Below are 22,275 nucleotides of genomic sequence, written 5' to 3' on the forward strand. Positions count from 1 at the left end.
CTTCTGGACAACAAAGTCTATCAAAGAGTTTTTCAAAGCATTTGAAATTAGGCTTAACTTCTACAAGATCGGTTTTGTACTTTTCTCTGTTTGTGCTGACTATAATGTCACCAAGAGCAAATCAAACCAAAAGATGTCCCCTTGTCATGGTATCTGCCTCCATGCTGCCCTTCTAACATGTCTTATCTTGATTTTGTTTTCAAGGGTACATCATAGCAATTTCCCAGAATAAAACATACCATGGATGTCCGGGTCAGACAGTTAGCAGTGATGTCTCTGCTTGCAATGGTTGATGCTCATCTGCCAAAGCCGGCACAGGCCCCTCTGGTTCTGCACAGGCCCTTCATGGTTGTTTGGAACGCACCAACAGAGCAGTGCAGGCTGCGGTACAAGGTGGACCTGGATCTCAGTGTTTTTGACATTGCATCCAACATCAATGAGACTTTGAGTGGATCCAATGTGACAATCTTCTATCACACTCATTTGGGATACTATCCTTACTACTCAGATAGCGGAGATCCTGTTAACGGAGGGGTGCCCCAGAATCAAAGTCTTATCAAACACCTTAGTAAAGCAAAGTCTGACATTGACTATTGCATACCCATGAAGAAATTTCAGGGACTTGCAGTCATTGACTGGGAAAACTGGAGGCCCCAGTGGGACAGGAACTGGGGCAATAAAAGCATTTATAGAAATAAGTCTCTTGAGATTGTTTGGAGACGTCATCCTCGGTGGTCAGAAGAGAAAATTAGAAAAGTGGCTAAAGAAGAATTTGAAAATGCTGGCAGGAGTTTTATGAACAACACCATCCTTCTGGCTGAGCATATGAGACCAAATGGTTTGTGGGGTTACTATCTTTACCCAGACTGCTACAATTATGATTACAAAGAACATCCCCAAACATACACGGGGAAGTGCCCACCCATCGAGTCTTTCCGCAATGACCTCCTGCTTTGGCTGTGGAAGCAAAGCACTGCTCTCTACCCTTCTATATACCTGGATTATATACTGAAATCAAGTCCAAATGCACTAAAATTTGTTCACTATCGGGTTAAAGAGGCAATACGTGTTGCCTCAATTGCTCGAAAAGACTATGTTTTACCTGTGTTTGTTTACTCCAGACCATTTTATGCCTATACTTTTCATGTTTTAACAGAGGTAAGCAGACAGACTTCTTTAGAAATTGAGAGATTTGAAACTGCCTTTTAGAAAAAATATGTTCTAAAAGCTTTTCCTGTATAAAAGCACTTATACATTTGTTTTTCATGTTAAGGCAGCCCCTCTGAAAGGAAGTACTGTAGTCACAGTACAAAACTCTATATCTTTAAAGCATTAATATTGCAGTGGTTTGGTCTGCTTCTGTAGGATAGCATTGTATATTTTTAATGAGGGTAATTTAGAAAGAAAGTACAAGGAAATAATTTCCTGAAGGAAGTAATTCATTTTGATATTTTAATTCTTCAGGACAGCTTGTGAAATGAACTTGACAAATTTTGTGAAGTTTAAAACTAATTAGTGTAATGGAAAGACAAACTTTCATGAGAAAGGACCTTCAGGGTTTTTTGTTTCTTTATGCAAACGTAAATTCATTCAGTATAGAAATAAACCAGTCAAGTAAAATAGTCTGGCTTGCAGTTCCTAACTCCTGCATGATGACCATTGACCATCTATCTCACTTTTCAGAGGAACAATATTTTCATGCCCAACATTTTTAGTGATAAAACGTGGAGTCCTTTTATTAAAGAAACCAAGTTTTCGAGTCATGCAATATTTCTTCAACCAAAGATCAAGTGCAATAAATATATAGTATCCACAACATTGATGGTAAATTATATACATTCAAATCCCAGACTTTGTGGATATGTCATGGCAATTGTTGCTGTGACTTTGGTTATGCACGTAATAGAGAGGCACAGATGCTTATTCATTTCTCTAGTAGTTGTCCCAAGTGCCAAAAGTTTTTCTTCGTTTGCTATCAATTCCCTGAGAGGGAAGAAAACCTGGGGCAGAGAGCTCATGAAAACAACCCCTTGATGACTAAGAGCATCTGGGAGTGTTCCCTCCCTTTGTTTTATGGACAGCTGCAAGAGAGGTCGCTTCTGCTGCTGCCAAAGACAAGTTCTTAAACCAGAACAGAAGACAGCAGAGAAGTGTCAAAAGAAAAGGCAAAGGTTGGTCCAGTGAACCACAAGCTGCATGTGACTGCATGGAGCTGGAACTGAAGATGTGCAGCAGAGCCCTGAGAGCCTGAGAAGTGTTTCAGGCTGACCCTAGGAAGAAAATGGCAATTTCAGGCTGCCTCTGCGAAGCAAGTTATACATAGAAGTAATCATGAATTTGCTCTGTTCATTTTCAGCAACCAGGGACTCTCTGGAGATGTTTTCTGTGTGGAAATCACAGGTCCTAGCTGGCTCAGAAACCAGGGGCAGATAGGAAAAGGCTGGGTCCCACTGAAGGCAAGGAGTCACTGGGGTCAGTACAGGCAGAATTTCGCCCAGAACACCTTTACTGAAGAACCCGGACTAGGAAATACGTGAGCATTCTTCAAATGCAGTCTGTAATAATACTTTCTTATAAAATTGACTAGTCTCTTGATTGATATAAAAATACCATGAATGTTACTGAAAGCTATGAAAACTAACATGCTGTTACCAGCTATGTGTGAATTCAAAATCTGTGGTGGTATAAAGTTATTGTTTTACCTTGAGGTATTTTCTGAACAGTACAGTGGTAATTTGGAGTGAAGCTTCTTTCAAGTTACACTCTTTAACTCACCATCCTGTTTTCCAGTTGCATGTAGCCATTTACTTTTGGATGCTTTAAAGTTCACTTTACAACTCTGTAACAAGGGAAGATCTTTGCATAGCCAGAGAAACATATTTGGATTTTTCTCACTACATATTTTCTAATACAGACAGTACCCAGCACCACAGGCAGCCATGGGACAGGGCTTGACATATCTCCAGACTATACACACCATCTGTGAGAACAGCTTGGGGTCTGACAGGAACTTACAGGGTTGCATTTAATAACATTTTAAATAGGAATGATCCAGAAAATAATGTTCTTGTTTTCCTTCCTAGCCCTGGAGACACCAGGATATTTTAAATGTGGGTTTGTGTGTTCAGATTTTAGATTAGATTGGAGCTTCTCATTTGATCCATATCGTGCCCCTAAGTGATGCTCATGAAGTTACAAACAAGGTATGAAACCTTCCAGCAACAACATGCGTGAAGATGACAAGGAAAGATGCTTGTGTAGCACAATGACACCCAGGCTGAATGGCCTTAGAAAAATTGGGATAGCAGGCTATATTGTTACCTGAGTTCTGTCAGGGACTGGGCCAAGAAAACCACTGCCCTGGTCCATCAAGCTATGCAAGAGCTGTGCATTCTATTCCAACAGAAACACTGCTGGCACATTCAAGACTTGTGTGTAAGCTCTTCTGCACATAGTATGAAATATACAGTAAATAGCACAATGGAATCAAATGGAAAGAATTGTTATGAACTGAAGTTACTGAGGGAGAGACACAGGTCTAGCAGACCTTCAGAAAGATGAAAGGCCCAGGTCCCAAACAGATGCTGCAGTTGTGTGTACTGTACTTTTCACCCCAACTGCACCTTGAAATCAGGTGAGTTGTGCATAAGGTGCCTGAGAAATTAATCCTACTTTTTATCTTAGAAACAATTTATAATTTCTGATTTGGGATTCAAATCATTATGAAAGATTTCTGTATTTTCTAGAAATACAGTTTGCCATCTGTAGGGCATTTAGAAACTTTCTGTGTTGACAATTCACTACTAAGTGTGTGGGAGAGGGAAGTCACACAGTAGCATCTGTGCTTCCTGACTAGATGGCTGAAGTCATTAATAAAACTGTATGACAACTGACAAATGATGAATAATGGATAACAATTATCTTGTTCACCTGCAGATAGTCTTCTCTGATGACCAGGTGTGCATGTGTACAGAGACCATTCCCTGCAACCTGACCAGGCTTGCACTACCATTCCTGAATACAGAAAATACATGTCTGTAACTAAAACTGTTCAAAATTTGAAGGAAAGATTACAGATGTGCTTGTTTTTCTTTCCTCAACTTGTAACTAGAACTGACTCTCCTGTTTCCTCTTGAGCTCCAAAACAGAAACAGTTTGTCTCACCTCCTAATTTTTTTAGTGTCCAATGCAGTAACTTGGCTCATCTAAATATGGAAAAATATTGACAGAAACTAAATCCTCCTCCTCCCTGCCAAATCAGCTGTCTGTTTGGAGACAGCCCTGCATAGTCTCGAGGACCTTTGTTTGATGAACACTGTCCCCAAAAGCTCAAACAAGAATGAGCATCAGAAGGGAAAAAAGGCTTTGTCAACTTGTTAATCATTTGGAGAAATACCAGTTGCCTATGTCTGATACAAGGAACGAATTAGGATTCTCCACCTAGACAAATGCAAATATGCTCATATTTAAAATAGCTAATTTTCTAAAAAAATGTATGTTTTCTTCTTATGCTTACCCAGAAGAACCATGCCAGTTGAGCCCCCACCAATGCCAAGCTGTGCTGCGTGAGGAGGGTCACTTGGTTCGGTCCCAAAACCAAGACTGCTGTGTCCACCAGAGGCTGCTAGTGGAGCTTGTATGCCTCACTCAGGTCTTCATGGAGGCACCTACCTATCTCTAGTCCCAGTTTGCTACTCTCAGCCATTTGGAGAGGCACATATCTTTCCTTTTCTGAAAATGCCCAAATGGGTGGTGAAACCTTTATTTTATAACCCTGTCTGTGACAGGGGAGGGGTGGTGGTGGTGACTCCTTTGTGTGACTATCCACTGATCACAGCACCTACCTCTGGTGAAGAAGCTCTTGGCTCTGTTCTCTTTTGAGCCCACTCAGGATGGATCCAGCACCCTGTGTTAGGCACCAGAAAAGAGTTAAGGAATCATCAGACTAAAAAGAACAAGTGATGAGAGAGGAAAAATAAAAGTAAGGGCACAACCTCCTGTCCATAGGTTATTTGGGGAAAAGCCCTTCTGTGCTGATGGCTTTTGGGGTACTGAACATGACACAGTCATTCAGTAAAAGACATAACTATGAGAGTCAGAAACCTTAATTCTTTCCTTGTGGGTAGGTTACCTAATCAGTAAAATGAATTTGTCATAAGCTCTAGTCAGGTTCCCACTTGTTTCTTGCTCTTCCTTTGAATCTTCATTGGGTTGGTGCGAAGTAAAATGGCATCAGAAAGAAATGTCATCTGTAACTGCACAGTGAAGGTAACACTCTCTAGAGGGTTAGATGGAAATTATGTATCTTTTAAGTGTGGGGAAAGAGAGAAAAATTCAGAACATGTCTTTCTAACTCTTTTTCTTCCTGGGAAGGACTCTTAGCACTCGAACTTTGTTTTAAAGAATAAAAAAAAAGGAAATGTAAGATGTAAGAAGAGTGTTTAAATGGAGTCCCATACAAATTTTTTGCAGTAAGCTGCTGTTTTCACCAGCATCCAGCACCTGTGCAGGTGCTATAAGAGTCCTTTAAGCATCCCTAGGGAAACATACCTTCCAATAAAATGCCACATGTTGGCCTTAGCCTGAGAAAAATGCTGAATTGCTCAGTTGATTATTGATTATTTATTCTGGCTGTCTGATAAGTTTTCATTAATTTGTTAATGAGATCTGAAATGTGTTAGTGCTAAATCACTCAACCATCATGCGACTAATGTAGAATTACAGTTAAGCCTTTGTATCTTGGTAAACTTCATAAAATACTTTACAGTTGAGGAAAGCCTGGGAACCCCAAATATCAAGATGTCAGACTCTATTTCACATTCTTTTAACATCTGATATTTTGATCTTTAATTAACATATTTTTGTTATTGATTAATTAATTTGCATAGGAAAAAACACCCCCATTTCCCACGTTAAAGTAACCCCTGCAGCTCACACAACTATCCTTTTAAAAACTAGCACTGGACTGTACACTGTTAAGAGTAGAAGACTAAAAGACTGCTTAGATGATCAGTGGCAACATGAACTTCAGGCAAGACCGATTATACTCTGTATCACCCTGAACCCTGCACTAAAAGCCAGTAGGCAGGCTCTGCTCTTCCAAACTTCTGCAGGTTTTCTGCACTGTTTTGTCCAACCTTTACTTAAGGGTCAAAGCCTCTGCTCACTCTGTCATCTCTGCAATTGTCTCCAACTCTTCAGCGGATTCTCCCTTTCCTGGGGCATTTATTTGTGCCTTCTTTTGTATCTCTGACCATAAATGTTTCAGGAACAGGGACTCTATTACTGTGCTTTGACAAATAAACAAGCCCACTTACAAAGAGAAATAAATTATTTAGTGGTAATTAACAATAATAACATGGTTCTTCCACTCTATAATTTTGCCTTTCTAAGATGCCACCACCGTACCAAGATAATTTGGCTGGTCTTTTGGATTGTTTTTCATAAAAGAGGTGCAAAGAATTTTCTCTTTCTTCATCAACCCAAGAAATATTGTAATGTCTGTCATTACAAATACTGATCAGAAATTACTTTTTAATCAATTACTGCAGACAGAAATGGTTTTAGATGGTTTGATCATGCCTTGAAATTTGGGGAAAGAAGAAGTTCCGCCCTTTGTATTTTCTAAGATTGAATTGCATTTCTCTGGACAAAATATTCACAGACTCAGGAAATGGCTTTAAGACACTTGCAAGATACGTTGCTATGCTGTTGGCAAGGCATCAGTGCCTCCTCTTCTACACTCAGGCTGCTCTGGTGCATTTGCTACTGCTATTGCTACAGCTTGGCTGATAATTGGTTCAATACTAAAAGTGAACATGGTTAAATCAGTATGCAACATGTGTGCTTTTCTTACCTCCATTTAGCACTATGTAGCAGAGAGAGAGGCTTATTTTTCAAAGCTATGTTTCCTGGACTAATGGCATTCATGCTGATAGAAACAGCAGTCCTGTAACTGTGTTGGTATGGCTGAAGAAGCATGAGTTAGACTCCTGCCTAAAGCCTATCAACAGTAATTAGACACTGTAAGGGTGATTTAACGATGTGTGATCATACTTATAATCACTTGCCAAAAATTGTGCCTACATAGGTTTGGTAGTCATTCAAAGACTGGTAGACAAAACTGATCACTCAATTCTTACTCCACCAGTTTGGTTGGAGGCACCCTTGTGAATAAACTATAAGCATCACAATTATTATTATTTAGTAGTCAGACTCTTGAATGCCACCTATGCAAACCTTTGGAGAGACACAGAAGAGCTTTCTAAACTAAACATGGATTTTATTGTGAAGAATATACCACAGGACCAATATTGCCTGGGGGGGGGGGGGGAAAAAAGTGATTCCCATATCCCAGTGCTTTTTTACTTTCACTTTTGTGTCTTTGTTTTTCTGATGTGTGGTTTTGGCCTCCTTTTTCAGACAGATCTGGTCAACACCATTGGGGAAAGCGCAGCTTTGGGAGCAGCAGGAGTTGTTCTCTGGGGCAGTATGAAATATGCCAGCTCAAAGGTAGGTCTTATCAGTTTATCAACATTTAGGAGTCAGTTCAATATCTCTTCTCTGCCACCACACCCTCCATAACACCCACCTATTTTTATCAATGTCATCAGCCAGCAACTGAGGAGGTTGGCTCAGTATTGCTTTCAGGTCTTGTTAGTTCTATACTTTTCAAGGTTGAGAAGTCCCATTGCTCCAGAGCACATTGCTTTGGGCAGGTCATTTGTAGCTCTGTGGAATAATGAGTCCAGGTGAGAAGAAAGACATGCTTCGAAACAGTGCCATACCAATATATGTGCTGCTTGTTTTACTCTATTCTACTTTGTAGCTATGGCAGTTGTATAGATCCACTGAGAAGGAATGGAGTTTGGAGGCAGAGTATTTTCCCTGATTGCTAGTGTTGAAATCACACATAGGAAATAACACTGCCACAAGAAAAGTCCTAGTTTCTGCTGCCAGGTTCTTCAGGCTTTCTCAAATAATCTCTCTTGAAGTGATGGAGGAGATGGGAGGCTGCACTGGAGTTTCCCAGGAGGCATGGCAGTCTAGCCCCCACTCACTCCTAAACCTTGGCTAGGCTTTAGTGTCCACTCTGCTTTTCATGCAGTCTGTTCTTCTCCTAAGTCTCTGGCAAAGCACTGCTGATTTGGGCAGAAGAAGCAGGAAATCTGAACTGGAACTTTCTAGCTGCAGCTGCAACAACTTTTCTGCTGGTTGATGAAAATTATGCGGCTCATGGTAAACTGAAGGGGTTGGAGAGATCAGGACCAGAGTAGTAACCCAATATGTGCTTGAAAACCTGTTAGTCCCATGCACTGCTCCTAGTCGGTAGTTACTAGGAATATCTACTTAAGGAACTAGTTAGTCTCAGATTAACACATAAACTCTGCTTCCTGGTACTCATCCCTAGCCTCGTACTGTATGTTTCTACCAGGTACTCAAATAGACAGTATAGTAAAAGTCAATTTTTTTTCTAATCTTACACTGGAAGTAAGATCATTAAGACAAATAGATCACTCCAGTATGTAAGTCCAACAAGATTTATCTCAACTGGTTACTTTAGCCAAGAACAGTTTAGTACTATCTTCTTAAATATGATAACTTGGGCATAGTGCTAGCTACTGAGAAATATGTAATGGTTTTTTATTATTTACAGGAGAGCTGTTTAACTGTGAAACAGTACGTTGATGGACCCTTAGGACATTACATCATTAATGTGACCTCAGCAGCCAAACTCTGTAGCAAAGTCCTGTGCCAGAAGAATGGAAGGTGTATCCGCAAAATCAGCAACTCTTCTGCTTACCTCCATTTGTCACCCACTGATTTTAAGATCCGGAGCCATCACTCAGAGAAGGGCCACAGGTTCCAGGTGACTGGTGAACCCAGCCTGGAGAGTATTGAAGCCATGAGGCAGAGATTTGTTTGTCAGTGTTACCAGGGCTGGACAGGAATATTTTGTGAATTGCCTGACCAAAGGCTATTGGAGCACTGGATTCATGTAGTGTTCAGTAGATCAAGAAAACAAAAGCTTTTTATCTTCCTCTTAGGAGCCATACAGCTCCTTCTGCTTTGTTCCACACACTAAAGTCTTCTGAGGCAGTGCAAGGAAGTAAGAAATGGTGCCTCTACGAGTTCTGTTCCTTGGTAAATTTTTATTGTACAGGGCATTGTGGATTAAATGATTTTATCCTGTTTTATTAATCTCTCACTCCTGGAATTGCTTCAGACACTAAACATTTTGAAAGCAGATCCCTTTTTTTTTTTAACAGCTCCTTTACTCCTAACTCATGTTTTACTCGTACATTCAACAGATGCTTCTGCAGCGGCAGTGAAACTTTTTTACTGGAGTAAAAAAGTTGGATGAAACTGTACAAAGATTCAACTATGCAGAAACTTTAAAAAAAAAAGAACAGAGAACCTCTTTATTTCAGGGCTGGGTGATTTAACATGGTGATCAGGAAAGTCTTCATGTGGACCAGGGATTGCAAACTGTTCACTGCAGCTCTTGCTGAAGTCAGGTGGCACTTTGTGTGAGCAGCAGCACTGTGTCCAGAAGCCACATCCACCACAGCTCACTGATCCTACTGCTTCTGCATAGGCAGTGTGAAGAGTATGGAGTTATACATCAGCACACACTTTTAAAATTGTATATTTCAGTATTTTGAGGCCTAATTTGACTCATTACTTCTAGAGGTATTTACAATGCCATAAGCTTCAAAGGTACTTTTGACTGAACAATTCCTTTTAGGTGAGGGGCTCCTAAGCTCTGAGAGCAGTGCTGGCAGCTGGCACCCCATGGTGCTTCTGCCTGGGCAGGGAATGGTGGAGTGCTTCTCTGCTCATTCTGAGCCCTTGGGAAGGAGGCAGCCTTGCTGCTTGGCACCCCTGCTGCCTTTGGAGCTGCTACAGGTCTATGCTTTCCACTGTCTGGTCAGTGACTGGGAAACAGGAACGAACTGACAGATCCCACTCTCACTGTGCATCTCCCTGATGCAGGGCAGGAGAAAATGAAGAACTCTATTCATTGGAATATTTTGGCTTGCAGCCTTCAGCTGCAGATGGGAACCTCTTTGAAGGTGGTATAGCTTAATGAACTACTGATTACTGGTTAATTTAGCATCCATAACACGTCATACTTTCAGACTGTGGCACGTCCATTTGCAGTTATTCATTGGTTCACGTTCATGTGTGAACAAATGTGTTTTCATCAAAGACCTCTCTGTCTTCCACACAGCCTTTTGATATAACAATGGATGCTTTCACTGAATTGAAGACAAAGCCAAAACATTCCCTACATCTCTCTGACTTATGGAAGATACTAAAATGATTTTCTTTTGAGGCTTTTGTATGATGCATTGAACTGAATATTGTTCCAGATCACAGACGCGGACATTAATAAGAAATCCACATATGGGTCTAAAACTTTTTTTGGCTCTTACCAGTGGCTGTAGTGATCATCTGTGGCCTGACTACATTGCTTACAGTACATAGCACCCTATTGCTGTAGCAGTTTGATTAAGATCAGCAAGGCTATATGAAGAGAATACTCAACTGAGTAAAGAGGTCTGAATCTGGCCCTCAATCAGGCTCCCTTCTTGATACTGCCCTAAATTACTTTAAACATTAACATGTCACAATCGATGTGAAATGTAAAGCTTTGGTTCACTCAACCAAATACCCAGCTCACAAAATATCTGCAGTGGATGTGTCAGTGCTGCAAACTTAGACACTGAAATGGGACTGACTTCAGCTAAACAGAGACTTAGTGCTAGCTATAGTGAGTCACTCTGTAATGACATGTGCTGAGAAGCTACAGAAGAACTTTTGCTTTGCAATGTGTAATGACAACAGATGACAGCACACTTGAAGATAAAAAACTTCATTACTTTGGTGTGGGAGAGAAAGGATTAAAATTAAAGTTTAGAAAAATGGATAGCTATTAATGGGCCTATGCCTTTAGACAGAAGTTATGGTGTTTACATTTTAAAATATTTTTATTGATTTTATATATATTCTGCTTTAGTTCCTTCATTTGGTTCAGAGTTTGCTAAAATTCAAGGGAACTTACACATACTTCAGTATCTTGAAAGCATAGAAACAATTAGCCCAGTTTTGCTAAATACTTGTCACCAATGTAGGTCTGTATTTAAACTGGATGCTTCTGTTTTGTGTAATGCTGTTCTGTGTTCTGAAACCAGAACTGATGTGAAAACGGTGTAATACTTATGCAGTGTGTCAGTGAAATGTGTTTATAAAATGTTCTGTGCCACTTTGTAATGTGTTTTCATTATTTCTGTAGGCTTATAAAAATAAACAGCATAGTGACATATACACTATTTATTTGGGTAGCACAAATTCAATTAAACTGACATAAGGTCTTCATCAGCTAAAGTTCTGCTACTCTGTGCATAGTTCATGCAAACTATAAAAGTGCTGTGGGTGAAGTATCAGTGTTCCTGATTCAGTCTGTTGTGTATATTCTCTATTAGGGAATAGCAGTAGAGCCCTGTGCAAGTCTCTGTCAGTTAAGGCTCTGTCAGTTTATGTCAGGTGTAAATTTGCCCAATGACCCTTCTTTAGTCATTAGGTTACCGCTTCACACAGAAGAGTATATGAGTGTCTGTGGTAGTACATTTACCTGGACACAAAGGTGTTTTAATTTGGCTCATATATTTCTGTGAAGAACTGCAAGCCCAGTTCTGTATCCTCATCGCTAGGTTGTCTTAGGTAGAAGACAAAAATCTGAATTTGGTCTGGGCTTCTTAATGAAGGAACTTAAACTTCTTAAAGAAGTACCTAAGAGAATGTAATTTCATGTTTGTTTTTTTTTCTATTTCACCTGGTTAGAGCCCCTTATTTTGTAAAAAAAGTAAGAATTACCATAAGAAAATGTCCCTGGAAGAAGTGTATTTGGAGGCAGCCCTGCTACATAGTGAGGACAGGCTGAAGTTGCACAAATGCATGTAAGTGCTCCCACAACTTAAGTGTTCCCGTGTGGGACCACTAGCTACACCAGCCAGTACCAAAGTCAGGATGTTTTTGATTCCTTAGCTCCATGGGTGACTATACACTGGGTCACCTACCAGCACACTGTGGTGCTGCATCAGTGCCCTGTACCAGGGAGAGTGCAGGATAGGATCATGCAAGGTTGGCTGGAACCTAATGCTCAGCAGGAACGTAGAGCCTGCACCATCTTGCATGTACCACTGTTGTGGAGAAATGTGAAATATAGTCCAAACCTTGGTAATAAATTTTTACTTTCTATTGCCATTAAATTAATACAAGTCTTCAAAATAAACTATGAACTAATCAGTTCACTTAATCATGTCTGAATACTGAAATAAAATTCAAGGGAATAGGCTTTCTTGCAAAGCCCAGCAACCTCGAAGGTAGGGAAAATCCTTTTATTTTCTTCGGTCACCTCAAACAGGTTATATGGTCCAGTCTTTGGAGACACATGATCCAGCTTGTATCTGTGGTAGAACTCTTTGGAGATGGGAGAGTTTGAAGCAGCAGAGAACCTTCATGATGATGTCTGTCATCTAGAACCAGCTCTTAAACCATAGTTGATGCTGGGAAGTAAACATTGGTTTCCAGAGACAACAGGAATAAGGGTTTATGTTATTTATTTATTTATTTTGGACCACTTCTGCTTCAAGATGATCATGGACTCAGACTCCAGTTCTTCCTAAATGCTGAGCTGAAGAGTCTTCTAATTAGTTGAGGATAAACAATACAAAGAGACTGGCAGGCTTTCAGCTTTTCTCAAATTTGCTGATTTATTATTCAAAAATTTTGAAATTTTGAGAAATGTTATGCTCATTTCCTTTTTCTCTCTCACCACAACTGCATGTTGCCCTCAATAAAATGTTGTATGTTCTGAGCAACTCATAAATGTATGGAAAGGCTGGGACTCATTTTGTTCCACTTCAGCCTTACTGGTAGATGTGTGGGGCTGTGGTTCCCACTTGACCAGTTTTAGGTGTCCTGGGCATCTTGTTCCTGCCCCCAACCTTTCCTCTCACTCCCATCCCTGTATCATAGTGTGCTGTCCTCTGCTTGTGCTGGCACAGTTGTTCACCGGCCCTTGCCCTGAACTGAGCTGGGAAACCACCGAAGTCAAAAGTTCCCTTGTTAAAGAAAAGGTGCTTCCCCACAATGCTTTATTTCTGAAAGTCAGAATAATTCCTCTGTCTGACTCACATTGTGATACTTATACAGTTGAGCTGTGGCTAAGGAAGTGGACAAAACCCACAAGGAAGTGGTAGCAAAGCCATAAGCTGCGTATTGTCACTCAAGACAATAAAGTGAGTAAGTAGCCTTGGTATGTAGTTGGCAGCATCAGCCATGGCTCATCCAGCCTACACCCTGGGGTCTGTGTGGCAGAGGAAGGGTAGGCCCTGGCAGCCTCTGCCCTCCTCCCATCCTCCATGGGGGACAGTGAGCAGCTCATCATTCCAAGGGGTATTGCCATGTCAGGGCATCTGCTGGAGTCCCTCAAAACTGAGAGCTCTTTGCAGTGATCAGCCCAGACCTCAGTGCCTCACCAGATGCTAAAGCTGGAGTAGATAAAACTCTCCTGGTGCGGCCCAACTTAGGAACGTGGGTATTTAATGTTTTCTGAAGTACCCTTTTGCCACTGAGTCTTTAAGTTGAAAAAGGACAAGAAAGGCTTGTTGGCTGAACATAATCACAGGGCATTTTTGTGTTTCATCAGCCTTTTCCAAATGCAATGTTCTCTGCTAGGGTCAGCGGCTTTGTAAATATGGGAATGATATTGTTGTTTAAAAAGGAGCTAACAGCTCTCACAGACAAAACCAACAGAATGAACTCTCAGACCAGTCTGGATTTGTAATGCTGCACATAAATAAATATGTGTGTACATTTCTTCCTTTAAAACTCCCTGCTTAAATAAAAAAAAATGTTGCTTAAATTAAGAATTACACCAGTTTTGCACTGAAAGAATTTGTTGTAGATAGTGAATTAAACTTGCACACCATGCATAATAAGAATGCATAGGAAAGATTTTGCCGAAGAAACTCTGATATGCTTAAGATGCTGTGGCAGCCACAACTGCACTTTTGTTTACCTTTCAGGAAAAGTAATTTCCTGTCAATCTGGGCTAGACTCAGAGGGTGGGAGTGGTTGAAAACACAGGTTACTCTAAAAATTGAATGTGGTAGTTCTGTACACTTTGAAGAACTATGCTGGCTGGTAAGAGTACAATTTCTCAGATATAAAAGTCTGATCTTTCTAAGAACCTAAGGGAAAACAATGCTGTTGCATACTACTTAATGAATTTAAAGCCCCAGAGCTGTTCTTATTTAGCAATGGCACTGTGTGCCTTCACAGACCACAGTACAAAGCAGTAAGGAGGAGTTACAGGTCCCATTAGGAAAGAGGGGAAAAGTCTTTTGATGGCTTCCCCAAGTAAGTGTGCGCTTGAGGGTTAACTTTGGTGCTTTTAATAGTTATCACATACCAGTTTATCCCTCACTGAATGTCAGTAGAGTAATTCCATGGTAGTATTTTTCTGATTCAACAAGTACCTTGTTTAAGATGTAATAAGAAAACGAGGGGATATGTGTATGCGTGTTGATATCCATACATATTTACGTGCACATGTGTATATCAATGAGAGTATGCATGTTCATATTGTAATGCATGTGTCTGAGTTTGACTCAGAAGCAGCAGAACATTTCTGAGGGACGTGAGGCTTTGTTTTCTGCCTGGCAGGCGCAAACTCAGAGGCAGTTGCGTAACCTTGTAGCTTGGCACGTCTGGCCTGTGCTGCTGCGCGGATTATGTCTATTACGTAACCCCATTTATACAGGAAGCTAACAGCATCTAACAAGCTAAAAATAAACAGACTCCTATAATTTCAAAGAACAGTATTTTAAACTTCACTTGTGTGGCTGCTCTTATTTCAACAATATGTAGCCTCTTCAAAAATTTTATTTCTTTTTTTACTAGGGTGATATTTTAACACAGTGGCAGCCTGTTTTCTCAGAGAAAGTCAGAGCTCCTTTCTCATTTTTCCATTACAGCAAGAACTCTCCTAGCTTTTATTTAAGGTGCTTTCCAGTATCTGTGAGAAGCAAAGCAGACCATATCATCAGTCTGCTTTTTCTCCTCAGACAGTCAAGAAGTCTGATATTTGAGGGCAGTTTTTTGAAAAATCATGTTTGTTTCCATGGTAGTAATAACCTTCTCAGTCAATTGGGCAGCAGATTATTTAAGAGCATTTTTTGTATTGCTCCTTCTGATGCTGAGTTTCCAGGGTAGAACTAAAAGCATTTAGTTTTTCCCTTTACTGATGGTGCTCCTTACCCTGGGTTTTTTCCACCTGACCTATGTGCTATGGAAACCCTACAGGGATGACATCTCCCTCCTCAACTGCGGTACAGGCAGCGAGTCATGTACACAGAGGACAGCTGGGTTTTCTTCAGCTGGCACTTCCATTCACCTTGTGTTGTTACCTTTGCCCTCTGTGTATAGCTGGTCATTCCTGCCTCCACTGTGAAGGAAAGTGAGCATTTTAATGCCCAGGGAATTCTGCACATAGCTGCTGATGGGAATGTTAAAACAAGCTTATGCCAGGTATTGCCCGCCCTGTGCTGGGCTGCCTTTGCTTCCTGGGTACAGGGAATACCCAAAGCACTGGCAGGGCAGTTTGACACGGGTATTTCCCCACAGGCCGTGGTAACGATGCTGATTTTCCACCAGGGGGATGTGGGGATGGAGGAGCACTGCTCCAGGCTTTGGTAGGGACAGGACTGAGGCAGGGCCAGTGCGTACCACTCAGCGCTCTATCAAAGGTGCTTCTTCAAGCCTGGTAAAACTGAGTCAGGCTTAAAGAGCCCACAAAGCCCTTGAGTACCTATAATAGAAAATTATGCTGATTGCATGAGATTAATTAATATAAGCATGCACTGAAGCCCTTCAGAATCTTTGGACTGCTCCATGGACAAGTATTATTTTCTTAAGTCTCAGCATTGAACTTTATGGTGTGGAATTTGGACATTTTTTCTAAACCTAGAAGTAGGGAGGAACAAGACAAACTCTCCCTGGACCTCCATAAGAATTCAGGTACTGTTACACCTTGTTTTAGAAGGAGTAGTGATGTGTAAGCACCATTGTTGTATTTGTATCTCGGCAGCAATACTCAGCTCTGAGCATACTTGGATTAAAATCCAATAATAAACCAACCCAATTGCATTGAAGATGCTAATTTGAGGGGTAGATTTATCTCACTTTTCACATTAACCTCACCAGAATGCGATCTCCTATTTTAATTTTGTTTTGATTTCTCCACTCTTAAAGGGGCATACACTCATCTCCTGTAAGATAGTATATCTTCATTGATTTGCAGTAGCTGAAAAGCAGATATGAAATATTCATGTTCTCTTTGTTCACCCGTGGAATTTCCCTTTCAGACTGGCATTAGTCCGTTAGTTCCCAGCACCCACCAGCTGTTGCAAGGACAGTCAGTAGCAGGGAGAACCTTGCAGTGAAGCAGCAGGTCCTGTGATGGCTGAGGGGAGCATGGCCACTGAGAAAGGCTCATTAGGTTTGTTCAAAGACTCTGTCCATACATGAGGTTTAGCGAGGTTTACATGACCCCCAGCTTAAAATAATTGCAGTAATCCCTTAGACTGACAACGCTGAACTGTTGTATTTTCTCCAACACTAACATTTAGCTCTAATGTAAAGCTCAGCTGGTAGGGGTGAAAAAATTAAATTCCTTTTTTATGTTTTTGTTGCCTTACCCGTTCTGTAGGAGTAGGAATAAAGGAATGTCACCTGTATCTGCTGGTGCTGGGTATGAACTCTGATCACTCCAGCGAGCGTGTGGGTGCTTATTCTGCTCAGTTTGGGGGCATGATCTTACCCTAGTGCAAATACACAGTAACTCTGCTAGACTCCTAGGAAAGCTGCTGGGAGGAGAGTCAGCTCCTTTCTATTGTGCAGGGCTAGCCCCCTGTTTAATTTCTATGAGAAGAACATGCTCAGATCATTAAGGACCACTTGCTTCGTTTTCAGTTAGCATTTGCCTTACAATTGAATCGGAAAAGTGGACCGAGAGGAAAGCTGTTTCCCAATTTAAAATGCTGTGGGGAGTAAGAGTAAGGCAGCAGTAATCTGTTGGTGTTTGCTCCTTCATCTCAGCCTCAGAAATTCAGGTGGTGAGAAAAGGGTGGTGAGGACATGCCATGAAGCCCATTTCTGGTCCAGAAATGGCCTACATCCATCTTGAATGAATGCACTGTGAGCTCAGGAACTCCATGGACGTGGACAGCCCAAGAAGTTCTGAGCTTTAAAATGGGCTCAGAACTTTTTTCTGACTCAGCCTGAAGTCAGGCAGCTGGCTATGCTGGACTGTGGTCCTCTAAGCACATGGATCTTTGCACTGGGGTATTTTGAGCTGCAGGTAAATGAACTGAGTGACAGAAAACCTGGTCATACTGGGAGCCAGTTGAAGCCCACTCCTGAACACAGTCGTCATGTCTTAAGGCTGACATACCCTCAAAGAATATGAAACTTCTTGCTTTGTACATGGTGTAATCCGTATAATTTCTTAATATTCTATACCCCATGAAGACAACGTCATAACAATGAAGCCTCCTCAGACTGTTCTAGGACCCAGGCTATTGTGCTGATTCTTTAGTACAAGCATACAAAATATAGGTCCTAGTGTAAAGGCTACTATCTTTGGAAAAGGCAGGTACTGAAAAACCTTTGGGCTTAAAACAGGGGGAAAATTGTGGAGCACTGAGAACCTTGCCAGGCTGGACACAGGACAAAGGAGCTTCACGATTATTTCAGTGTATGCCAGAAAATGACACAGTCACTAGCATCAAGAGCATCAGGAAAGTACAATCCGAGCATAAAGACTGCCATGGATGCCAGTGGGCCCTTAAATTAATTCATCAAACTATCTGCCTTTTGCTAGGACTACGTGTGAATCAAATCTCCCAGGCTGGACCACTGTCAGGTATAATTATATGCATATAAGAGACATCTATGCAGCACGAAGTGGAGAACAAGTAAATAGCATAAGGTCACTTGATCAATTTTCTTCATTTTATTAGATTAAAAAATCCAGCTACCTAGTAGGTGACCGGAATACATGCGTTCCCACGTAAATAAGAAAAGTCCAGTATGGTAGCAAAAGGAGCTGAGATGGTAAAGGCCAGATGACTGTCCTGATGAATCCAACACACACTTGTAGTTTGTCTTCTGAAATCTGATCTCCTCTGTCCAGAAGTCCCACAGAAGTCAGGGTAAGTTAAATTTTAGTAAAAAATTGCCTTCCCATAATTCAGGATTTTAACTTTTGATTCTTTATTCAACTCATTCCTTACAGGTGCTAGGGAAATAGCTCTGCTGTATCAGATTCATACTTTAATTTGTAGGATTTTGAGAGTGCTCAGCCCAGAACTTGAAACATTCCTCAGCAGTTAATGCTGCTCAGGTTTCCTAGCACCTTCATGGGGATCAGTGAAGGACTGTGCTAAAGGGTTTTGAATCTTGTCTATAATCAGCCATCAATGTCACTGGGTCAGGCAGATTATTATGAGGTGAGGTCCTGCTCCATTTTTGTTGTCCATTATGCCCTGAGGCTGCTGCAACTCTGCGGCTCTAGGAGTCATCTCCTGTGTCACAAGCCCCTGAGCATATTGACACCAAATTCAGGTCCAGCACAGAGTGCACAATTCACAGCTGACAGCATGACTTCAACTAGAAAAAAACTTATTCCACCATCAGACATCTGAGTGTATCAGCTGTAGCTTTGCTGATAAAAAGTCAATAAAAGGGTTATTCTGTAAAAATCCAGGGATTTTATTGGGTCTTTGTGGATGTGAAAATTCTTGTTTCAAAAACCATAAGCATCTTTTATCAAAGAGTATTTTGCAACTGGCTTGCCTATTTAAGCCCATCAGGCTTGTGCTGCATCAATATCATATTGTTGTAGAGAGGAGAAAATATCACTGCCTTTATTAATAATTTGTAATTTTTCTAATCCCTTGATATGAATAGTCTAACCTCATTGGAGGAGGCTATTTGTTACAAGACAAATGCCAAAGCTTGAAAGTGCATTCCTCAGTTCTAAATTAACTGGGGGAGAGGAATACAGGGTTTATATCACCAGATGAACATTTATCAATTAGCCAGCTATTTTTTTTCAGCAACATCCTGTGATCTGGTTCAAGTACTTCTCTCTGTCTCTTCAATTCAGAACTGCCTGTTTTAGGCTGATTTTGCTTAGTCTTAGCTAGAGCTGTTTGCTGCCCAGTAAAGATGTTTCTACTTTCTCTCTGTTGGAGATTGCTGTCCACTCTGCATTTTCCCTGTCAGCTGGACACCAACATGGGCTGCCTCTGTGTTGCCTTAGTTTACAGAGAAAAATATAGTTAGCAGAAGGGTTATAACTGGATATATTCTATCTGGATTTTGTAGACTATGACAGATACAAGTGAAAGAAATATGTAGCCAAAAGAGAGGTACAACTTAGCAATCCTGCACAACCAGAAGTAAATTTGAAAAGTCTGGGGAAAGGGAAAAATATTGAGCAGAGCTTGGCATCCTTTCTGCATGCTGCAAACACGTGACTTCAGATGGAGCATGTATGTGTTTGTGTGGTGGCTAAATGCATCAACTGGAATAAAATCAGAAGTCAGAAGTCAGTCATTTGCTATCACACCAAGTATAAAACAGTAACTTTTTCCTCCTTAACAATAGAGCAACCACAAATATCTTTCTATGCTGAGTCAGAATTACAGAATATTCTGGGTTGGAAGGGTCCCACAAGGATCATTGAGTCTAACTTTTAAATATTAAGTCCTCCATTACAAGTTTGTCTCAGGGGGCAGAGTGGTCTGCTACTTCCTTGCAGTCTTCAATAAACTACAGTAATATTATAGTTGTTGTTATGCTGTTGCTGTTGCTGATGATTTTTATTACTACTATTTTCTTTAGTTTGCAGACACTACCTTCGCCATGTGCCAGCTCAGAGGGCTTTGAGGCAGCAAATCAGTACATCTAGCATACAGTAAAACGTAGGGTTAATTACACCCCAGCCCTGCCTGAGGAGAGGTGTGTGAACCATGGTGCAGGAGTGCTGTGCCTCCCACATCCCATTGGAAGATAGACCCCAGCAAAAGCAGTCTCTTGTGAGCCCCATGGGTTTTGGTGTGATGCCATGTCGTGGCCCAGGGCATGGATGGCTGCCAATGCATGCCACTGGCATGCTTGTGACATAGGTACTGCATTGGAAGTGCTCCCTGAAATCAGGGGTGAATCACCAGAGGATGTGCCCAGCCCAGCTAGTGACACCTCCCTAAACCAGGTTGTGACAAGCATGAGAGTAGAGGGGCAGGATGGTAGTACAGCTCTCACAGGTGAAACTCGACATGCTGCAGTTTAGAATCACATTCAGCAATATGAAAAACAAGTAATTGTAGGGATTTGCTGCCCTCTGGCAGGATTTTGTTACAGGTCTGATTCTCTGTGAACTGCGAGAACAGTGCTCAGCAATAGCTCTGCAGCACGGCAAGGTCCACATTTTCCAGCTCATTGTCGGCAAAGCTGCTGGGTAGCAGTGCTGCAGCCTCCCTGGAGCCCTCCTGGAAAGCCAGAAACACATGCTGACCCGAGGCACGGACTGGTGTAAGGGGTAGAGATGCTGGGCTGGCAGGAGCTCCCTGTCCCTTTTCTCCATCCCTATGGGGTAATGGAGCAGCAAGCCTGACTCTCTAAAGGTGGTCCTTTTGTTGGTTGTCTCCTCAAAAGAGCAAGCCCACCATCTTCCACCTTTAGCTGTGCATCCTTTTGGTGAGAAAATTCAGTTTGACCTCCTTTTAATCCTGACAAGCCTTAAGTGGCTTCGCCAAGTTTGCTTTCTTAGTATGATACAAGCTTTTAGAGAGAAACTCAGCAAATCAGGCTAATTTTCTTTAACATAAAATTCTAAATGGCTCATTAATGCCAGTGTGGCACTTGTGAATATGTGAATACTGATTTTGAAAATCTGGGCTTGGTCTTCACTAAATGCAAGGTGTTGTGGGTCTCATGGGGTGAGATTTCTCTGACAAAACATTGAGTTCTGTGATGTCTACTCTGTACTGCATTGGTCCTGTGGATGGTCTGCCTGGTCAGCAGGAGGAACAGGCACATCTTGGATGCTTCAAAGCACTCTGATGCCTCTAACTGTCAATACCCTATATCTTAAAAGAATCAATGGCTCAATGAAAGTACCTAGGTTGGTTACCTTGCATGATGACATTTTTGATGTGGGTACCTGATATTAGATTATGCTAGTCCTACCCTAAAACAGCAGAGAAATGAGGGAGTGAGGAGGCCCATAAAAGTACCTCACGTGCATAGGTATTCATTATTGTTATTCTGTTTCGAGAGAAATGAATAGATATGCTATTTCCAGTCTGGCTGCCTGTATAACACCCATGATCCTTGCCTCCAGCAGGTCACAATCCCAGGAGAGACAAATAGGTAGGCAAGAACTAAGGAAGAAGAACAACAGTAGAACCTAAATGAAAATCCATGATGATTAATTGTAAAGCTATGTGGGATTTTCCCAGGGTTTTGAATGCAAGGGAAATCTTGGAGTTGGAGAATGGACAAGACTTTCTCCTTCCTGCATGTAAGTATGTAGGTTTTGATGTATATCTGTTTTCTTCTCTGCTTAATACACACACAATTGGCAGGGACCTTGTGTCTAATGATGCTGCTTGTAGCAGTGGCCACAGGGCTTAGCTTCAAAGTCTACATTGCACAATGCAGTGTTATGCAGAGCTATCAGAGCCAATCTGGAAGGTGCTGGCTCCATGTGATAGTGCAGCCAGGCTAATCAATATCTCAGAGCAAGCTTTCATGGATCTGCTTTATTGCTATCAAGGGTTTGAACTTGGATCCCTTTATGGTACTGCACAATGACAATGAAATATGTGTGTTTGTTTAGAGTTATTTGGAGTATCTCTGGCAGACACTGCACTAGACAGGTCAAGGATGCTCATGAAGCTGTGAAGATGGTGGTAAAAGCCAAGGTTTGATATTACAGTTGTTGTTATTGAGAAAGCTTGAAGAATAAGAAAACCATTTATTCATCAAGCTTTCCAATGGCAACAGCCACAGCCACTAAGACATCCTGGGGCCCACTGAAGTGATGGCAACATCCTTGATGATTTCAGTAAGACCCGGATCTATGAGACAAGTAACTGAGGTATGCTGACTTCCACAGAATTACACTGATTTACT

General features: G+C 41.4%; 1 protein-coding gene across 1 annotated transcript; it reads left to right on the forward strand.

Annotated features, from left to right (window-relative positions):
• Positions 1 to 240: 240 nt before the first annotated feature.
• Positions 241 to 9,085, forward strand: LOC113945569 (hyaluronidase-1-like). The gene is made up of 3 exons (XM_027639898.1): positions 241 to 1,158; positions 7,423 to 7,512; positions 8,657 to 9,085. The coding sequence occupies exons 1-3, from the start codon at positions 241 to 243 to the stop codon at positions 9,083 to 9,085; spliced, it is 1,437 nt and encodes a 478-aa protein (XP_027495699.1).
• The last annotated feature ends 13,190 nt before the right edge of the window (positions 9,086 to 22,275 follow it).

Source organism: Corapipo altera, unplaced genomic scaffold, assembly GCF_003945725.1.
Source record: "Corapipo altera isolate COAL_440 unplaced genomic scaffold, ASM394572v1 1b, whole genome shotgun sequence".
Taxonomy (NCBI): domain Eukaryota; kingdom Metazoa; phylum Chordata; class Aves; order Passeriformes; family Pipridae; genus Corapipo; species Corapipo altera.